Raw genomic sequence first — 18,287 nt, forward strand, 5'->3', positions numbered from 1 at the left:
ATTCTTTACAAAATGTAGAAATTTTCACTCACCATATGATGAGACCCTGTGACTAAACAACTCAATATCTTGAGTTTCCCATGTTCAGCTAACTTAACTAAGTTAGTTTTATTCATACACAAAACCCATAAACTTAAGTTGAAGTATTAACCCTTAGTTCAGTTAAATCACAAACCTGAAATGATTTACAGTGTACAAAACTTTCATTTATTAATTGTCTGACATCTGACCCAAAAGATATTATTACTCAATTGAAACTGACACTGAGATACTAAAATAAATAATGTATAAACTAATATTGAATTAAAACTACATTCCTTTTAAAGATTATAATATTATAATAAAACTAAATGACAAATACGGCTTATTTCTAAACTAAATAAAATGTTATAAAATGTTGTGGCACTTGATATGCTTTGTGTTCCCGTGTGTTCCAAGCATTTGTGGAAATGTTTTTCAGTGTGTGGGCAGTTATCATCTGGTGGAGTAGAGCCACCACATTAAGTGTTTCCTAAAATCGACAAGAAATTGACGTCTGAACAGAGTCGAACATTTATGAGCTCTTTGCAAAGACAAAACAGACACATTTGACATTTAAGAAAGTGAGTGGTAAAAATTAGCTATCAAGAAAGGGTCTATATTTCTGTAAAGTCTCTCCTTTTCTTTTTTAATTGTTCATGTATGTATATTTTATTAGTGTTCATATTTTTTATTATTATAATGTGAGTTAGATGTACTGTTATACTCTTATATTATATATAATACTTGAATAACACAATGTAAAAGCTTTTATCCCCAATGTCAAATATATATGTTTAAAAGTAGAAATCAGAATAAAATAAGTCAAATACTCTGTCACCTTGATCAACTAAATGGAATCTGAAGCAAACTCTTGTGCAGCTTGAAGCAAATCCTTCGGCCTTGTAAATACCCTTCACTCATGCACTGTGGGACATCATGTGGGTCACAGTTATTTATCCAAGAGGACACTGCCCCATTTTAAAGACAGTCTTGATAAAGTCACATGATTTAAATAGAGAGTTGAGGATAGTAATGCTTTATCATCAGCCACCAACCACGAGATCACAGGGAAGAGCTAAAAAAAAAAGGGGTGGGGGGGGTGGGGGGGGGAATTTAACAACAAATGTCTAAGTAAGTGATCCATGAATAATCTGCTCATTATTGATGCCTAAATGTCAGAAAGTTTGATTTGGTCTTTTAAAAAATGTCTGACTTGCATAAACCCCAAATCAACCAGCAAATCAACCCTCAACCAGCATTTCTATTTCTTCACGCCCGCCCATCCCTCTGTCACTTTCTATTGCCCTCTCTGTATTGGATGTTCAGTCCTTGTGCTGAGTAACTCTTTTGTTCGTCCCTCACATTGCTACATGCCTGACTGGAGATAGTACCCACTAGCACCTAGTTTATGTCAAGACAGAGAGTGTTTACTTCCTAAACACTAAGGAGTTAGGAGAGTTGGAAGTGAAAAAGAATGGTTTGTCAGGAACTGGTAAGTCATAGTATCATCGACAAAGAGCAAAGATGGCCCCCAACACAATTCCTTGTACAGAATTTCTGGCGTGCCTCATGACAACTTTAATTGAGTGAGAGGATTTTTATTAATTTCACCATTGTAAAGGGTTTTTGAGGACTGAAACTCGAGAGCTGCATTTTGTTACCTGAACTCCAGAGGGATGACGCTCCGTGGGCCACCTGCCCACCTACGAAGAGCTCCAGGCTGCAGGAGATCAGGACCCGAGTCCTGGTGGGGGAGCTTAACATCAGAAGATGTTTTGACTCCTGTTGCTCACACCCCACGTGCACCTCGGCCACAGAGCGCCATTGAAGGAGGCCAGTTGGACGGCTGGCTGAAGCACCTGCAGGAGAGGCAGAGCAACTCTCCTAAAGCCAAAGTTCATGATCAGGTTCTAGGTTTTAATAGCCGGACAACATCCATGCCTGCTCTCAACAAAGAGCCAGCCAGATGTGCCTGGAGACAGCTAGAGATTCCCTCCTTCAGCGGGGGGTCATTTTCATGTGGGAGTTCCAGCCTGTGTGAGAGTTCGATGGGCAGCCAGGAGTCCCTGCAAACTGGGCTTTCATTTCCTCCAGAGCGCAGAGGAAGTTGGGAGCGAGCACATTTCACGCAGGCCCCAAAGAAAGAGCAAACCCAGTTGAGTTACCTGGCCCCTGTCAAAACTGGATGGCTGCCAATCCAGAGAAGAGTGATGATGGTGGCTGACGCTGGCAGCATTAAAAATCAACTCGCGGACCCCTCTGTTGGACAGGTAAAACACCAAACACCAACAAAACCCTGAAACCATTTATTCTCCAGCTACGTTGGGGTAACACTCTTTTAAACAGGCTTTAGCAAAGACTCTGGACTGATTTAAGTTGGATTGGGCACTGACATCCTCTGAGGCTGTGTGATTGTGATTCTTACATGTTAGTGGGACAGTATAAGCTCTGCAGGTCTGAAGTTAAAATGCTGTGTAATGGAGTTGATGGCCCAAATTGCCAGGCAAGGCAGTCGGAAACACACACAGTGCCACAGAGAGTCATTTGTAGTCAAGCCTCAGTTGCCCAGAGAGAAGGCAGAGCTCCGGCATCCTTTGAAAACAGCTTACTCTGCAGGAAATCCACGCATTTTCAAAAGGTGTGCAACTCATTTGGAATTGTGGTTGGCAGAGATTAAGCATTGTGCCCTGAGAGCATGCAAGCCAATGTTCAGAGAAAATTCAATGGGTGTATTACACTGTGAAATGACTTCAAAATCAATAAGTTGCTGAGCTGTGCTGATTTGACTGAACTAAGGTACAAAGCACCTCGCTTCCCTTGTGACTCTTGTCAAAAAAGAAATATGTAAAATCAGTGTTCAGATTTTTTTTGTTGTTTGAACTTGGATTAAATGTGGATTTAACAAATATTCATGAGCCCTTTTACGCTAAACATTTGCCTTAAAGAAATTGTTTGACAATTGGGGGTAACAGACTTTTCATATTCTTAGTTGAGAGTTATATGGGTAGATATGCAACTCTCATAGCTGTAAGCTAAATTGCATTAGTTCAGCACAAAGACTAGAAATAGTATTGTATTTCTACTAGCTAAATGTGTATTATTTTTTTATTATTACCTTCAAGGTTCAAGGTTAAATTTGCATCCCTACATATGCCATTTTAGTGTAAGGGGATGCAGACTTACCCAAAATAATAATAATGCACATTTATCATCAACAGGAATAAAATGATATAGGTGCAAAGGTTTGCATCCCCCGACATCAATTAATAATAAAAAAAAATTGTAATTCCTCATAAAACAGCATTTGTACTATATACATTAAATATTATGTTGACGGAAAAAAAGTTTCTTTTTTTTTTTTTACTCTATTTGACATTTAAAAATAAGAAGATGCAAAGTCAAGCAAAATGTCAACTTTTTAAATGTATATTGCCAAAAAAAAATGTCTGTCTAAAGCAAAAGTTTTCTTTTCCCAGGTGAAACTGAAACAACCCATCACTCCAATATTTGAGAAGACTCAACCAACACCCAGGGCACAGGGTATGTAATGACATGCAATTTGTCATATTGCTTTACAAGTGCTTGTGTGACAGGTGGGATTTTGGCTGGAAAAACTCATAATTCTAAAGAAATGCATAATAACGCAATCGTTACCTAAGAGTTATACCTTTAGGCAATACATAAAAAACAAATTCAAAAACATGAAGTAGCGCTCTTGGACATCAAGAAATTCCCAGAATCACACAAAGGTTCTGTTTCAATTGATGTTTAGTCTTTGATCTGAGCTAGAACAAATATGGCCATAGGGTAACTGTAGAGGTCAGGTTAGCCAGATGGAAAACAAGCTTATTTCAGGGCTGACTCGTCCTGCCTCTAATCAGCTCCTTGCAACACCGTTGTCTCGGTCCTCTCTTAAATCCTCCACAGTGACAGAGTGACTGGGTGATCACTTTAATCCCCCCGCCCCATCGTAAAGTGTCAATTGTCAAGGTCAATTTCAGGTACAACCGGTCCTGACTGTTGTGCTATAGTGTTTCTTCAGGATTACAGGTATTGGAAATAGCTGTTATTGGGCCTGAAAAAGCAGATGAAAAGAGACGGCCGAGGGAAGGGACGTGAGGGGTAGAACGATAAGGAGAGATGCAGACTGATTGGTGAGGGAGCCCTGTTAATCTTTGAGCATGGCAGCCCCACACTCTGAGTTTGATCTGAGGTTTGATCTTTCAGCCTTCTCCTTGTTTATACATAGATTATCCTGGCAGGGCTTCAGCTGCTCACAGAAATCAAAGCAATCCATCCATGGCAACAAGGTACTCTGATGTACTCAGATGTTCTAAGAGCCATAAACCTTATTAAATTGACTTTCAAATGTTATGTATACAGGCTCCGGTGATATTATGTAAGTATTAAGTATTGTGATTATTAATTATGATTAACCATCTCCATATGGACATACTATTACATTTTTCTTTTCAAATCCTTATGAGACACATAAACGCAATAGGTTCTGTTTAACCTTCACATATAAGGTAAAAGTTTAACAACTTGTGGTTTTGTGTTAGATGCACTGTTTCCAGTGATGCTCTTCAGTTATATTGAAATCTCTTGCTAGTCCATCACATGGGGTCACAGATATGCATATTTTGATGTTAGAGTGACAAACGATACTGTTCACGTGCACGTAAACAAATCGGCCACAGCAGATGATCAACAAAAATCAAGCATTTCTATGCAAGATTGCTTCCAAATATGCTCTTTTGATGCTAGTTGCTGTTGCTCAGACATCAGTACATTTAAATCCACTATTTCACATCTAAAGCCAAATTAAACTCCGAATCAGAATTTCCAGACACAATTATTCCAGCAAGAATCGACTCAGTTACACTTCAGCTAGCAAATTGTCCCCCCACCTCCCCACCACCACCCTCCCATTCTTTTTCTATCTTTCTGGTTGTTGCTGGCAACCCTTGCAAAAGTAGTTATAATAAGACTGGAGGTCTCATTGCAGACACTTATTGCCCTCTCCGTCTATAAAAGTCACATTTAACAAACTTAAAATGGCCTGATGTTAATGAGAAAATGATAATAAAATTGGATCTTTTGCTCGGAGGGCTTTCATGTTTGGACAGGCTAGTCAATTTTCACTCTGCTCACACAACCCATTTAGATACAACTCATGAGGATGAGGAATAAATTAGGAGGGTGGGCACTTCAGAGGGTATTTGCCATATGGACCTTCTTCTTTATTTTCCTTTGGGATGTTTAGGGTCAGCTGCTGATTTTGAAAAAAAAATGTTATTTGAGCTCAGCTAGTGGATGTAATGAGAGAAGATCTTTCAGTGGGAGCACAGTTTGTAGGTGTGGGGCCCTTTAGAGGGGAAAGAGATGAGACAAGCAACAGGAGTAGTTGGAAAAACATGTCAGGAATCCTTTATGGCAACTCTACAGACACATTTTTCTCCTTATTGAACTGCTGTCACATTTGTTGAGTGGTACAATTTTCGCCTACTTTATCTCTTCTTGTCCTCCTTAAAATGAAAAACACCAGGGATTATCCGCACAGCATTCAGGGGTTATCCCAACGTGAGAGCCCGTTGCCGTGGTAACCGCAGCAGGTGGAAATGCGGCCAGTCAGGGTGGCAATAGGGCATCAGTCAGGGCTGAAAAGGCAGGCCAATCAAGTTGATACGTCCCCGGAGTAAGCAGAGAAGTGGCTCAGGGGTGGTGCTAGAGTCACTTTACAGTGACAACGTCAATTATTGACACTGTCAACACGGTCATACAGTCAGACGAGAGCCTGACTTTTACATATGTGTATTGGTAACGGAGAAAGAGAGAGGGCATGTCTTGTGAAGAATGTCACAGTTGGTCATTTGCTTTGCCTACATAGATGGAGGGGTGGACAGAGGGAAGACCAGTCCAAATACTTTTGATGTGAAGATGAGGACAGATCAAGGCTCTCCCATTATTAAACAGGTAACTGCTAACACTGCTGATATGATATTTTATTTGTTTAACTTTTGTGTGTGTTCGGTTAGAACGGCTTCCTGGACATGACTCTTCCAATGCTCTACTGATTATATCATGCTCTGTAAGGTTTAGACCAGTGTCTCCAGTTTCTAACCACAACAGATGGGGCGCTCGTAATATTACTCAAACTTTTTTTGCTTTTCTCTTAAAACAACAATGATTTGTCTAATCATTGTTGATTTCTGCTGAGAGAATTTAAAATGTTTTAAAACTGCAGAAGTCTTTTAAATATGAAGAAAAGGAAACTGCTTTATGATAGAACAGGCCAAGAGATCCAAGGTTACACTGTTTTCAGATTGTGGGATCTATGGAAAGATATATTTAAAGATGCTCTATGGAACTTGAAAGAGTGTCTGTCAAGTCAAAGAAATATATAACAGGTCCAAACTTTGTTAACAGTGTGGGCGAAGTGGAATGAACTTAAAGACGAACAACTTGAAAAAAATAGTCTCAAGTCTTCTTGAGACTATTTTTTTTCAAATGTTTTTCCTCTCTGGTTTGTGAATAGTATTTTAGTAACACCCAGTGCAAAAACATTATCAGGAGCTGCAGGAAAACAAAATCTCATGTTTTGGACAGAAAGGATCTCTAGCATGTTTTGTGCAACAATGATAAACGATGCATTTGGGTGGTCACATCATAAGCCTAATGGCAATTACAACAGGGACATATCAGTGTTCCTCCATGCTCCATAAACACCATCAGAACCTTCTAGCCCAAGGACTAGAGTCTTTGCTTTTTTTGCCTCTCAGTTTCTATTGAGGATAGAGTCTCATTGTTATTCTGTGAGGGATAAGTCACGCTGTGTGCTGGCTCTGCCTGCTGCTGCTGCCATTGCTACTGGGCCATTCACTGTGTCAAGCATGGGGAGAGTCATCTGACTAAAGAACAAACAGCAAAGCCCTGAAGAAAGACAAGACAACTGACCCGCTGTTGAAATGTAGTATGAAAAGAGATGTCATTTTGTCAAGTTCTCATGCTGTATTTTTTATGATTTTGCTCTGTTTTCTCTATTTGCCACTTGAAAACTGGACCTCAAACTGGCAAGATGAATGCAAAGCATCTGTTTTAATGTGTTGATTAATGACAACACATTTAGCATGAGACATTAACAACAGCAAACGGTGGGATGGGGTTTCCGTGCATAATTAAGGATATTTATCACACAGAATCTCTTCAATCCACATGCTGTAGGTGCCAGAAAAGCAAAGCTTTCCTGCTAACGAAGGCGACAGACCTGTAAGCTGGCAAGCGCTGAGGAGAGGCTGGAATACCAACAGAGTGTGTCCTCTCCCTGGAGGCAGCCAGTCCACTGTGCTATCCACAGGGATCAGCCCAGACTCCAACAGGAAGCCCCCTCTGATGAAAACAACCAGCTTCGAGCCCCTCAAGCATACTTCTTTGCATCAAACAACTTCTGCCGCACCCTGCAGACCACACACACTGCTGCAAGGGGCAAACAGCACAGTCACATACAGGCCACATAACCCTTTTCATAGGACAAGCAGCATTCAGCCTGTGAGGGCAACTGCTCCACTGTGTACGACAAACTGTAGCTCGCACGACTCAGACTTAAAGACAAGTTCTACCATGACTACCCTCATACCTCAAAACAAATCAGGCTTCTCCTCCATCACCATCTCCTCCAGGAAAGTGAACAGATCGGCCAGTCTACCTGGTGCCTCCTCCCAGTCGAGTGAGTCCACTCCTCCACACCCAGCCCACCAGGCCGTGGACACAGACACCAGGCAGGTCATGGTGCAGAGGAAGGCCACTATGGTGAAAGTGACAGATCAGAGTGTGATGTCTAATCCTGTCCTGAGCACAAAAAGTGAGGGGCCCCCACCACCTTGCCTTGGTTCAGACACTGTGGTCCGAAGAAGAAAGGCTACAATTGTCGAAGTGACAGAGCAAAGGGAGAGCTACAGTTCAGTAAAGTCTGGAATGAGGCATCAAGAGTATAGACACAGCTACACAGAGGGACTGTACAAAGACAACTGCACATGGAGTCAAGGAAACCATTCACAATGCATTGCAGCATCATCATATCACCATCTAGGTTCCACAAAGAGGCCACATCCTGCTGTAACACCTAACACATCTACTTCAGGTCCAGAGACAAATGTGGGGACCGTACACAGATCCACACTGAGTCTGTTTTTGAAGAACCCCTCCTATAGAGCAGCACCCAATGACTCAGAGGTTTCTCCGAAGGCTGTTGGACAGAGATGGGACAGGCCGAACAGACCTCTGAGCTGGTATGGCAATGTGTTTGGGCACGCTGAGCCAAGCGAGGAGAATGTGCCACAAGCAGCTGCCAGGAAATTGAGTTTTCCACAAGAGACCAATATCAACCATGTGAACTCTGATGGCAGTGTCATCAGCCCTGGAACAGCAGTGAAAGAAGCAGGTCCGCGAGTGGCAGACAACCTTAAGTCAAACAGAGGTGATGCGGAGGATCCAGAGCGGAGAGCATCCCCCTGTCTAACGCTCATCAAGGCCTCGGGTAAGTTTCTGTGTCCCACTCTGACAGTCTTCTTGTCAGCACACACAGGCTCCCTTTGTCTCTGATCTCCAGTTTCAAAGGATGACAGCATCTAAATATATACTTCCTTTGTGCCATTTGTGTGTTCTAGCTTGAGGTTGAGCATTCTGGGGCTGTACTCTGCGGTTTGATATTGTCTTTCATCCCTGATGTATTATCGATAGGCATTATTAGCTGGTATTGAGATGATTCTGCTGCTGTGACTCCAATCGACACTCTTACTAGACATCAATACCAAAGTCAAATAGCGTCACCTAGACTCAGAGGCCCCATTGGCAACCAGAGATACTTCCTTATTCACACCTCCTTTCATTTTCCCACGCATCTTTTTGCATGCATAATCTATTCCAGTCACCCTCCTCACTGGTAGCACAGGGGAAGCAGATAAATCACAAGCTGCTAAGGATGGTGAAAATTAAGCATTTGGATGTGTTAGAATTATTTTTGGCATCCACATCCTGCAATGCAGCAACAGTATTACACTCACAGTCACATTGTGAGGACTCATTGGCGTCAAAATCCAATCTTGCAGAGTTATCTTTTTACTTCAGGGTCGAGACTTTGTGGTTTGTGGAGAAAGGTTTAGCAAAGAAGTTTTTACAAAACCTCTTACTGAGAATTAGAAGAAAGCCAGAGGATGGTCAGTGTAGCTCAACATGAAGACAGGATGTGGAGACACAGCTACAGTTGGGTGCTTGTTGATATGTCAAAATAAGTAAAACAAAGGGTTTTTTTCATCAACATGATATTTATTGCCCATGAAAAAGTGCCAATGTTCCTTCATCATCAGAAGTATCAAACCTTGTAAATGAGTGTCTAAAAAAAGTAAAATAATGAAAATAGCATTTGTGGAAACGTTTGCATTACCCTCGATAAATAATAAAAATGTTACTAATTAATTTCTGATTAAGAAACAATTGTAGCAGCAGAATGTGCATTAAATAGTTAGTAAAGTTTTACTTTAGTCAAAGGGATGTGAAGTTTCGCATCCGACTGTGTCCTGCGTTGTGTTCGTATGCTAACTCCTGGATGTAGATTCATATTTAGGGCACAAATATTGTAGAAGATGGTATCAAGTTTCTCAACTAATTCATGGGAAAAAAGAAATGAATAAATATATTTATTCCTTTAAATTTAAATTGGGCTTCCAGGAAAATAATCCAGAGTTGATTAGGGGTTGTTTTGGGGAAAGTTTTTATTCTTATTGACTCATAGAATAGTCTTTCTAGCATAAATGTCACACGTCTTAAAAAGTAAATGCACTTAAGGAGTTCAATTTTTTAGACGCCCGAATGTTGATAATGATGCATTTGAACATCTTGAGCGTCCTAGTTTTTCAGTTTTTCACATTGCTGAGAAAAGGTTATTTCATTCTTTTGAGTCAAGCAAGATGTGGGAAATTTCACAGCTTTTCTGTTCCTCTGTTGTTGCTCCAGGGTTTTAAAACACTGGACTTAAATGTTTTTACATTAAGTCCGAAACTTCTGTGACTGTGACTTGTGACATGTGACTGACTCATGCCTAACATATAAACCTGAAATAAAGTTATGCAATCTCCTCACAAGTGAGAACAGCGCTGTTTCATTAAATTACAATTGTTAAAAGAATCAACTAAAGCTGTGCTTTAGGAATGCTGAATATTCATGTAAATTGTAGAATGAGGAGGGAGTTTTGTGTGTGTGTGTGTGTGTTTTCATTCATGGTGTCTTTTCTCTGTGTGAAATTATGAATTATTTCTTAATCGCATTCATTAAGAGTGCCATCACTTAATTACCGAGGCCTGAGGCAACATGATTTAAATTCAGTGTTTAATACAGTCAACCTCCAAATGAGGCAGGGCAATATAAGACTGCATTCAAATATGCCTGTGGTGCACAACAGCCAAATAGTAGCTCGGTAGCAGCCAGTGTCACTGTTTTACCTGCTCGTCATTTACATCAAAGTCCTTCTGTGTTTCAGATCCCCACTCACATCAGTCTCCAGAGGAAGTGCTTGCCCTCAATGCGGCTGCAATAATAGCAAATATCAAGCTCCAGAGAGAACTTAGCAAGACCAAAACACAAAATGGCAACTCTGAGAACGAATCTTCTACCTCCCACCAAGGAAATACTGGTATTAATCTTAGTGATATCATGGGGCTGTGTTCCACTTATGTCATAATCATTTTTCACCTTAAAAGAAATTGATCTGGGTTACAATTGCCTGAATGTACAACTATTTGTTTCTGAGCTACATCTTTGACTGAATCAGCACTGATGCGGTGAATACGAGAATGTACCCTGTGGTGGCAGGCCCAGGGGGCTATTGAGCAACTGTGCTTTGCCCTCAGCTATTTGGGGCCAAGCCAGGTGTACATGAACTGTAAACAGTTTGTTTTCCTCACCCTGAACAGTGACAGTTGGGCGGAATTGTATGAGGCCACATCCTGATAGGAGCCCAGTCCAGCACCATGACCGGCCTACTGCAGTGTTTATTCCACTAAGTCTAGACCCTGAAAGGTCACTCACAATTATGTCTCTACAGGTAAGTTAATTTATTATTTTTGAGCTAATACAGTGAAATAAGATAAGCACTTTATTCCCCAGATAAGACTAGTGAGCACATATAGATGCAAGCTAATACAGTATCTATGTGACCCTTGAGAACAACACACATACAGTATAAATGAAGAGTGATGCTCTCTAAGCACTTAATTTTCATTTTAGGGGCCGGAAGAAGTAAAAGTGTGCCATATTTTCCAAATACAGAAATAAAAATGAAAGATTAGTTACTTTAAACCACTTGCTTTTTCTTTGTAGGGTTTTTGTATGCAGAGTTCTGTGTTGTTAAGTATCTGACTCAGATTTAGCTTAGCCCCTTCTGGAGGTTACTGTCATGCTTTGCCCAGGCCTGCAGTATGTTCTGTGGAGTTGGAAATAAGAGGGTTGCTTTTAAATGTTTTGCTGAGGACAGCTATATGTTCCTGGTTTTGGCAGGAAGCACTGCAGAGGTCCAGACCAGATTTCATCATTCACTCCCAGGGCAGGGTGCGAGAGCTGAAGCGGCGGGCACAGGAGGGCAAGCAACTGGCAGATGCGATAGACCCGCAGTCAGAGCCGGCTATTAGGCAACAGAGAGCCCGCAGTGACCGGTCTCTGAATGGTACTATGCACACCCTGTATATGTGAAAGATACTGTATATTATATGTGTTTCTGTTTATTTTATGCTTGAAGGGTTAGTTGCTAAATCCTATTCACTGGTGGATGGCACGCAAACACCGCATCAATATTTTGTTCTACTAAGTACAGGAAAACTGCATAGACAAGCTAACTTACCAAATAATGAGAATGAGTGATAGATATCATATGCAGATATGATTTGAAACTAATGAAAATGTAAAAATATATTCTAATATGTCATTTCAACCATTTTACAGTCAATTGTAAAGAAAAAAAGAATATGAATGAATAAGAATAAAGAGCACACTGTGCTAAGCTGCGAACAAATGTAATTAAAGGCACCTGAAGTGAGATATGAACAAGTGGGGGCATGGTGGTTCAGTGGTAGAGCATTGGGTTGGGATGGAGAGGGCTGTGGGTTTGAATCCCACCCCACCAGGTGTGGCCCCACCCGGCCCCTCTAGCTTGCTGCCAGTCCCAAGCTTGGATAGAATTGCAGCAGGAAGGGCACCCGGTGTAAAGGCTTATGCCAAATCAACGTGTGGAACACATTTCACTGTGGCGACCCCTGAAGGGACAAGCCGAAAGCCATTGATCTTTTGAAGTGAGAAATTAACAAACAGGTTCAGTGCATAAAGTGCTCCGCTATTGCATAAAAAATAATGATTGCCAGTCCTGGATTTAAGTGGAAATATTTCTTTGACCTTCAAATGTCATCTTGCTCTCCATGTACTCTTCTGTCTGATGATATTTCCACTCAGAGTACCAGGCTTCACAGTAAACAATAAAGGGTTTGAAGATTTATGACGGACATTTTGTAGCTCTTTCTGCCCTCTACTGACCATAACAGGAAGATTCAGTACAGCAAATAGAGTCTGGTGCTGAGAGTTTAAAATAAAAAACGATTTGTTTACCTTTTACTTGTATTAGTTCTTTCAGAGTTTTGAGTTTTGAAAATTATACTTCATAAAATGTCTCGAGAAACTAGTGGAGAAGGTAGAATTTATGTCCATGTACAAGAATCTTGTCCATTTTTTTTTTTTTCTGGAAATTATCCGTATTTCTCTAAAAGAACAAGAGGCTTTCAGAGAGCAGACATCAAACACCAGAAAAAGCTCATTCACTTTGATGTTTTTGAGCTCTATCAACATTGTGTATGTGTGTGTGTTTCTCCAGGTAACCTCTTAAAACCCAGAGACAGAGCCATTACTGGGAAAGAGGTGCAGCTCAGATCCATGCGGTGAGTTCCATTTCAGACTCTGCCTTGGCAGTCATTTCAGCTGTGTCTTCTGTTTAGGCAGAATTATTCTTGTGTAAAGGCAGCGTCTTTATCAGTGACATCTCCATTCAAAACGTGCTCTTGAGTTTTGGCCAAGACGTTTGCTCCATTATTATTATTATTAAGTGTTTTTCTTCTTCCTTGCTTCACCTGTTTTATTTTCCTTTATGGCAGATTCAACTATTGATTAGGAAGAAAGGGTTCACTGAGGTGTTAAACAGTGGATTTATACAGAATGTTGTATTAGAAATAAAGGTGAATAGAATTTGAATGACTTTATCCCATAAAAACTTAATTTTAACCATAAAGGGGATTTTTTAAAAGCTGTAGGTGACCTATTTCTTGCTTGACAAGTGTTGTTTCTGCATAATAGATATACATCTTTGGTGTGATTTTTTTTTTTTTTTATATTAACCCTAAATGCCTTTTTATTTTTTCAGCACCTCAACCAACAGTCATATAAAACACAACCCAGCCAGCCGCAGCCGATTTGCAGAGGTGAAGAGGGAAAAGAGTGAAGAGAAGAAGAGGGAGGTGTGTTTGAGCAACCGACAGCGAGTAATGCTTTTCAAAAAGGTAAAAACCTATATGTGTTTTTTCAGTTAAAATAAAATTAATAAATAAATTAAATCATAATAACCCATATTCAAACATTGTTCAAACCAACACCATTTTACTTTTATTTTTTGTGGCGATTCTATTCCATGTTTCGAACAAATGCCAGGCTGAATCTGGGCATTTATGTATTAAATAATGTAAAAAAAATAAATAATGTGACAATAGTTTAAATATTTAACTTTTTTTGAAATTGCATGCAATTGTTTTCAAAGGAAAACACAATACAAACATACATATAGATGGATTCACAGGGCGCTTGAAGTGAGTGTAGATACTTCTTGTTTGATAGTCACAGATTTCAATTAAAAGACACAAAATAGCCACAGTAACCAAAGAGCAAAAAACTGATAAAGATGCAGAAAACATACAGAAAATGACAACAAACTGTTTACAAAAAAACAAAAAGACCATGACAATGATTTAAAAAAAAAAATATTCCACATAAGCACAAAGAGAAACACATACTACCACAACTAGATGCAAAATGACTACTGATACAAAATAAGTTAAAGTACACTTACTGGTGACAAACCATTGAAAGATTTGTAAAAAGAGACACAGAATTACTACAAACTACGTGATGGCCTTGTTTGATCTCGGCCTATAGAAGGGGGCACTTTACCTCCCTGTGCCCAAAGGATCCATTTTCTAACGATCCACCCATGATGTGTGTAGTTAAAAATAGTGTTGATACTACAGACTGTGTGGATTTTTTTTTCTAACTAAAGCTACATAAGTGGTAAGATTGTACATTGTTTATTAAAGTAAATGGAACAGGATCATCAAATCACCCTAAAGTGGTGCAAACACATTCATTCCCTTTTTTCTACATTAGTGGTCACCTCTTAATATTTAAGCACCAGTGCTGCCTATAAGTGTGTGTGTGTGTGTGTGCGGAAAAGACTGAATCACCAAATCCCTAAAAATATGGAATAAAGCAAATAACCTCAAAGCAGCTCGTCACAGTGTTAACAAGTACTTGCCTGCGATACTGAACAGAACATTAATTGTGTATATGACCCACAGGCAATTGAGCAAGTACTAGCACACCTTTCTCCTACAAGCTCAATTAAACCTGGCGAAGGATGAAGCATTTTGCAATAATGGCCCAAACTAAAGGGCTGTGATAATAATGTGTCTTTTTCTCTTTTCACAGCAGTGCAGCTGTTGAAAATAATGGCCTTAAATCGCCCACTACCTGTATTACAGTTTATTGAAAAGACATGAGGTTGAGCTTTAAGGACATTTGCACAAAAACCTTAGAATTGCATTTCTGGATTGTCCTCTTTTGAATCGGACAGCTTGACCCTGTGAGCTTTACAGCAGTAAATGTTTTGCAGTGATTAATAGGAGTTTTTTATTCATGGTCCTCTAATGGAGCATTTTTGTCATCATTTTGAGGCACGTTGTAGTTGAAGTAGTTGGTCTGTACCTCAAATAATAATGTTTTAAAATAACGTCTTCCAAAATAGGGACTTCTGACCGGAGTTACTGTAGCTCTGCAGGAGTATTTTTGCTATGTGGAATCATTTTTTGTACCATGTCATAATGTTTTTTGCTTTAGTTTGTGCTGTAAAGAAACATTAAACATATATTAAAGATTTAAAAAAGAAAGAAATGTATGTACACGTAAATTCTGCAGCTATTCTTTTAATAGTCCATATTGCATTGAACATTTTAACTATTCAGGACAATACATTTATTGTTTCACTAGGGGTCAGTGCTGTCAAATGTTTGCTATTTTCCTGTATTCTTCCCAGCAATAAGTACATTTGGTCTAAAAATAAATAAATAAGATTCGATTTCACCATAGGCAGTGGGCGTTATTGATATGTTTTACTGTATGATCAATAATTATCACCTTCTAAATAATAGAGTTTGATTTATTTATCATAGCCCCACTTATTCGCTCTGTACCCCACACACTAACTCTCATTATAAAGAAGCTGTGAACAGTCTCATTGTGTTGGATTGTATGAGGGTCTGTGTTCTTGGTGAAACAAAAGGCCCCTCAGCAGCAGAGAGTGCTACAGTGCACTGCTACCATTCAGCTGAGCTGGACACAGAGTGGGTGCCCACACACAGCCTTTCCTCCCACACTGCTGCTGTGACACATAACACGAGGAAGGGATTGGGGGGGGGGGTCATGCCAGACGATCCAGCAGGACTTCATAGAGGAGCTGGAAACCTGCTCACCATGAGTGAGAGGTTGTCAGAGACCAGGCTTTATTTCTGTTTCTGGACAAAGAGGCCTGAAGAGCATGTGTTGTGTCAGTGTGTGTTAACCGGGATTACAGCAGCTACAACAGCTGCAACAGCTACAGGGCATTTGTGTGGTGATCCACTCACACCACTTTGTCCTAAGTGTTTAAGTCATCTGAGCATGTTGTTTTTTTCATTGCAGAAACTGTTAGATCAGATTCTTCAAAGGAGCAACAACTGAAGGACCAATGAAGATGATAAAACAAAGGCTGTAGCGCTGCATAACAAGACTGAAGAAGTGAACTTTTGCCTTTGACAGCACTAAATGTGATCTAAAATATCAGCGTAGGTCATGATATTTCTCTGGCCGTCCTTTGGCCCTCGTTTGTTTCTCTCATTTAATGTCATTCCACTCCAGTTAACATCTGTTTTTCTGAAAGATGAGTCCATTGCAATCCGTCATAAACCTAGAAGGTCACCTGCCGTCATTTCCTGCTCATTTGAAGGTTTTTCTTTTTCCACCAACCTCAAAGACTCTTCTGCCGATACGGTCAGTCAGACGCACAACAAACAACGTTTAACCAGTTTCTCTTGCTGTCCCTGTGTCCTAAGCCAACAAAAGAAGTTTGGCAGACATAACATATCTCCTTTCTTATTTAAACAGACAAACAGCTGACAGCAAAGCATTTTGATAATGGGCTGTGCAAGAGGGCCAAACATTTAGTCATCTTTATTAAATTATACAATTATGGCGACTGTGTTAAAATGAGTTAAAATATTGTGCAGATCAGCAGACTTCAAAAATCCTCAGTGTTGTTAAGAGGCCTTTTGGATTTTCTTCTCTGTTACACACACTGACTGATACCTTTCTGACTTGATATCTAAAACAACAATGTGTTGTATCTTGTTTTCACTCGATTGCAAATTGACCTTCTCTCCAGAATACTCCGTGTCATGGGAAGCACAGTAGCCTCTCAACTCAAAATAAAGCACCGATATGCTTTCACAGCCTGTTTCACATGGCCGCATGGGCTGTGAAGCAGTGAGACAGAGTAAGACAGCATCATTCATTATGCACAGTCCCATCCAGGACAGTCTTCTACCACCATCCTCATTACGCGACCAATAAGCACACGAAAGACGGAAGTGGGCTCAGTCATCATTCAGTGTCAGCTATTAGCTGTAAGATGGAGGAATGTGACCTCTTCTCAGTGGAAATTTCCTGTTAAAGGACAGTTCTGATTTGAATGGAGCTTTTGTCCCCGTCTTTGTCTCATGATGGACGGAGGCCTGCCACTGCACATTTAGATTTGTGTGTTTTCAGAGTGCTGCACGACAGCATGGTGGAGCTGCACATAAATCAAAAGAGACGTGCCAGTATTTATTGTTGCAAAACGGACAACAAAGCCAACACTCTGTTCATCACACTTAACTATTATTATTTTAATCATTAGATTTAAAATTGCAGTTCTTCTATAGTCCAGCTGTTTCATTCATTTAAATGTGAGCTGATGTCTTGGGAAAGACAGATAATTGCTACTGACTATTTTTGTACAGCTTATTTTATGTTAGTGCACATGGAAGTGGGGGTGTGTTTGGACAGTAGGCGTCTTTTAATAACATCACTCATCGTTCATAATTGCTATGAAGTAGAATGAGAAATCTTTAACGATAGAAGCTGCAGTACTGTCGTTTGAAATGTTCTCTATTTAAATTTGTACATATCGATGATTTTACTATGCAGTGTGATAAAAATTAACATTTTATATTTCAACTATGTATCTCATATTTGAACTTTTTTTTTTTTTACATGCAAGCTGTGTATTTTTTTTGCAATTAACTTTCACGTGTTGCCATAAATTTTGGGTCAAAGCATGACAAAACAGTTGTACTTGTTTTAAATTGCACCAACAGAATAACATAGGAGAGATAGGACAACTTCTGAAAAACTAAAGAGACGCATTGTTGAAAACTAAACTAAAACACTTTATTCTAAGTGTTATTGTAGGGAGCTTGTTGTATGTGGTAATTTTCTCCAGTCGGGGGAGAAAACGCCCCCAGAACCCGGCCCGCATGTCGACATCTGCATATTTTCTGCCTGCATTGCCTTCCAAAGTAGAGAGGCATGTGGTGCAGGGCAGAGTGCACACGCTCGAATGGGGAAAAGTATCCATCATATCCACACATACTGTAGCTCATAGACAGTCATCTGTTGCATCACAACATTGATGCCAATTTAAGTTTCGAATATTTTTGGCAAAATTACATATCATGGATTTGGTGATTTATTTATCTATTTATTTATTGTTTTCAAAGTAAAAGCCTTTCTGAGATGGTGAACAGACTGCCCGATATTTATTAAAGATAGTGGATTCTACAGTTTTTTCCCCCCCAAACAATGCTGCTTTCATCTTAGTCTGAATAACTACAACA

General features: G+C 39.9%; 1 protein-coding gene across 2 annotated transcripts; it reads left to right on the forward strand.

Annotated features, from left to right (window-relative positions):
• Nucleotides 1-1,146: 1,146 nt before the first annotated feature.
• On the forward strand, nt 1,147-17,735 carry c20h10orf90 (chromosome 20 C10orf90 homolog). Of its 2 annotated transcripts, XM_067487365.1 has the most exons (10): nt 1,148-2,291; nt 3,498-3,561; nt 5,912-5,997; nt 7,246-8,557; nt 10,556-10,708; nt 10,989-11,119; nt 11,572-11,737; nt 12,932-12,995; nt 13,475-13,610; nt 16,057-17,734. In XM_067487365.1, exons 1-10 carry the CDS (start codon nt 1,698-1,700, stop codon nt 16,093-16,095), a joined length of 2,745 nt encoding a protein of 914 aa, XP_067343466.1. In that variant the 5' UTR covers nt 1,148-1,697; the 3' UTR covers nt 16,096-17,734. The 2 variants fall into 2 exon arrangements, with proteins under 2 accessions (XP_067343467.1, XP_067343466.1); XM_067487366.1 differs by lacking the exon at nt 10,556-10,708 and having other exon boundaries at nt 1,147-2,291; nt 16,057-17,735.
• The last annotated feature ends 552 nt before the right edge of the window (nt 17,736-18,287 follow it).

The sequence above is a fragment of the Channa argus genome, chromosome 20 (assembly GCF_033026475.1).
Source record: "Channa argus isolate prfri chromosome 20, Channa argus male v1.0, whole genome shotgun sequence".
Classification (NCBI taxonomy): Eukaryota; Metazoa; Chordata; class Actinopteri; order Anabantiformes; family Channidae; genus Channa; species Channa argus.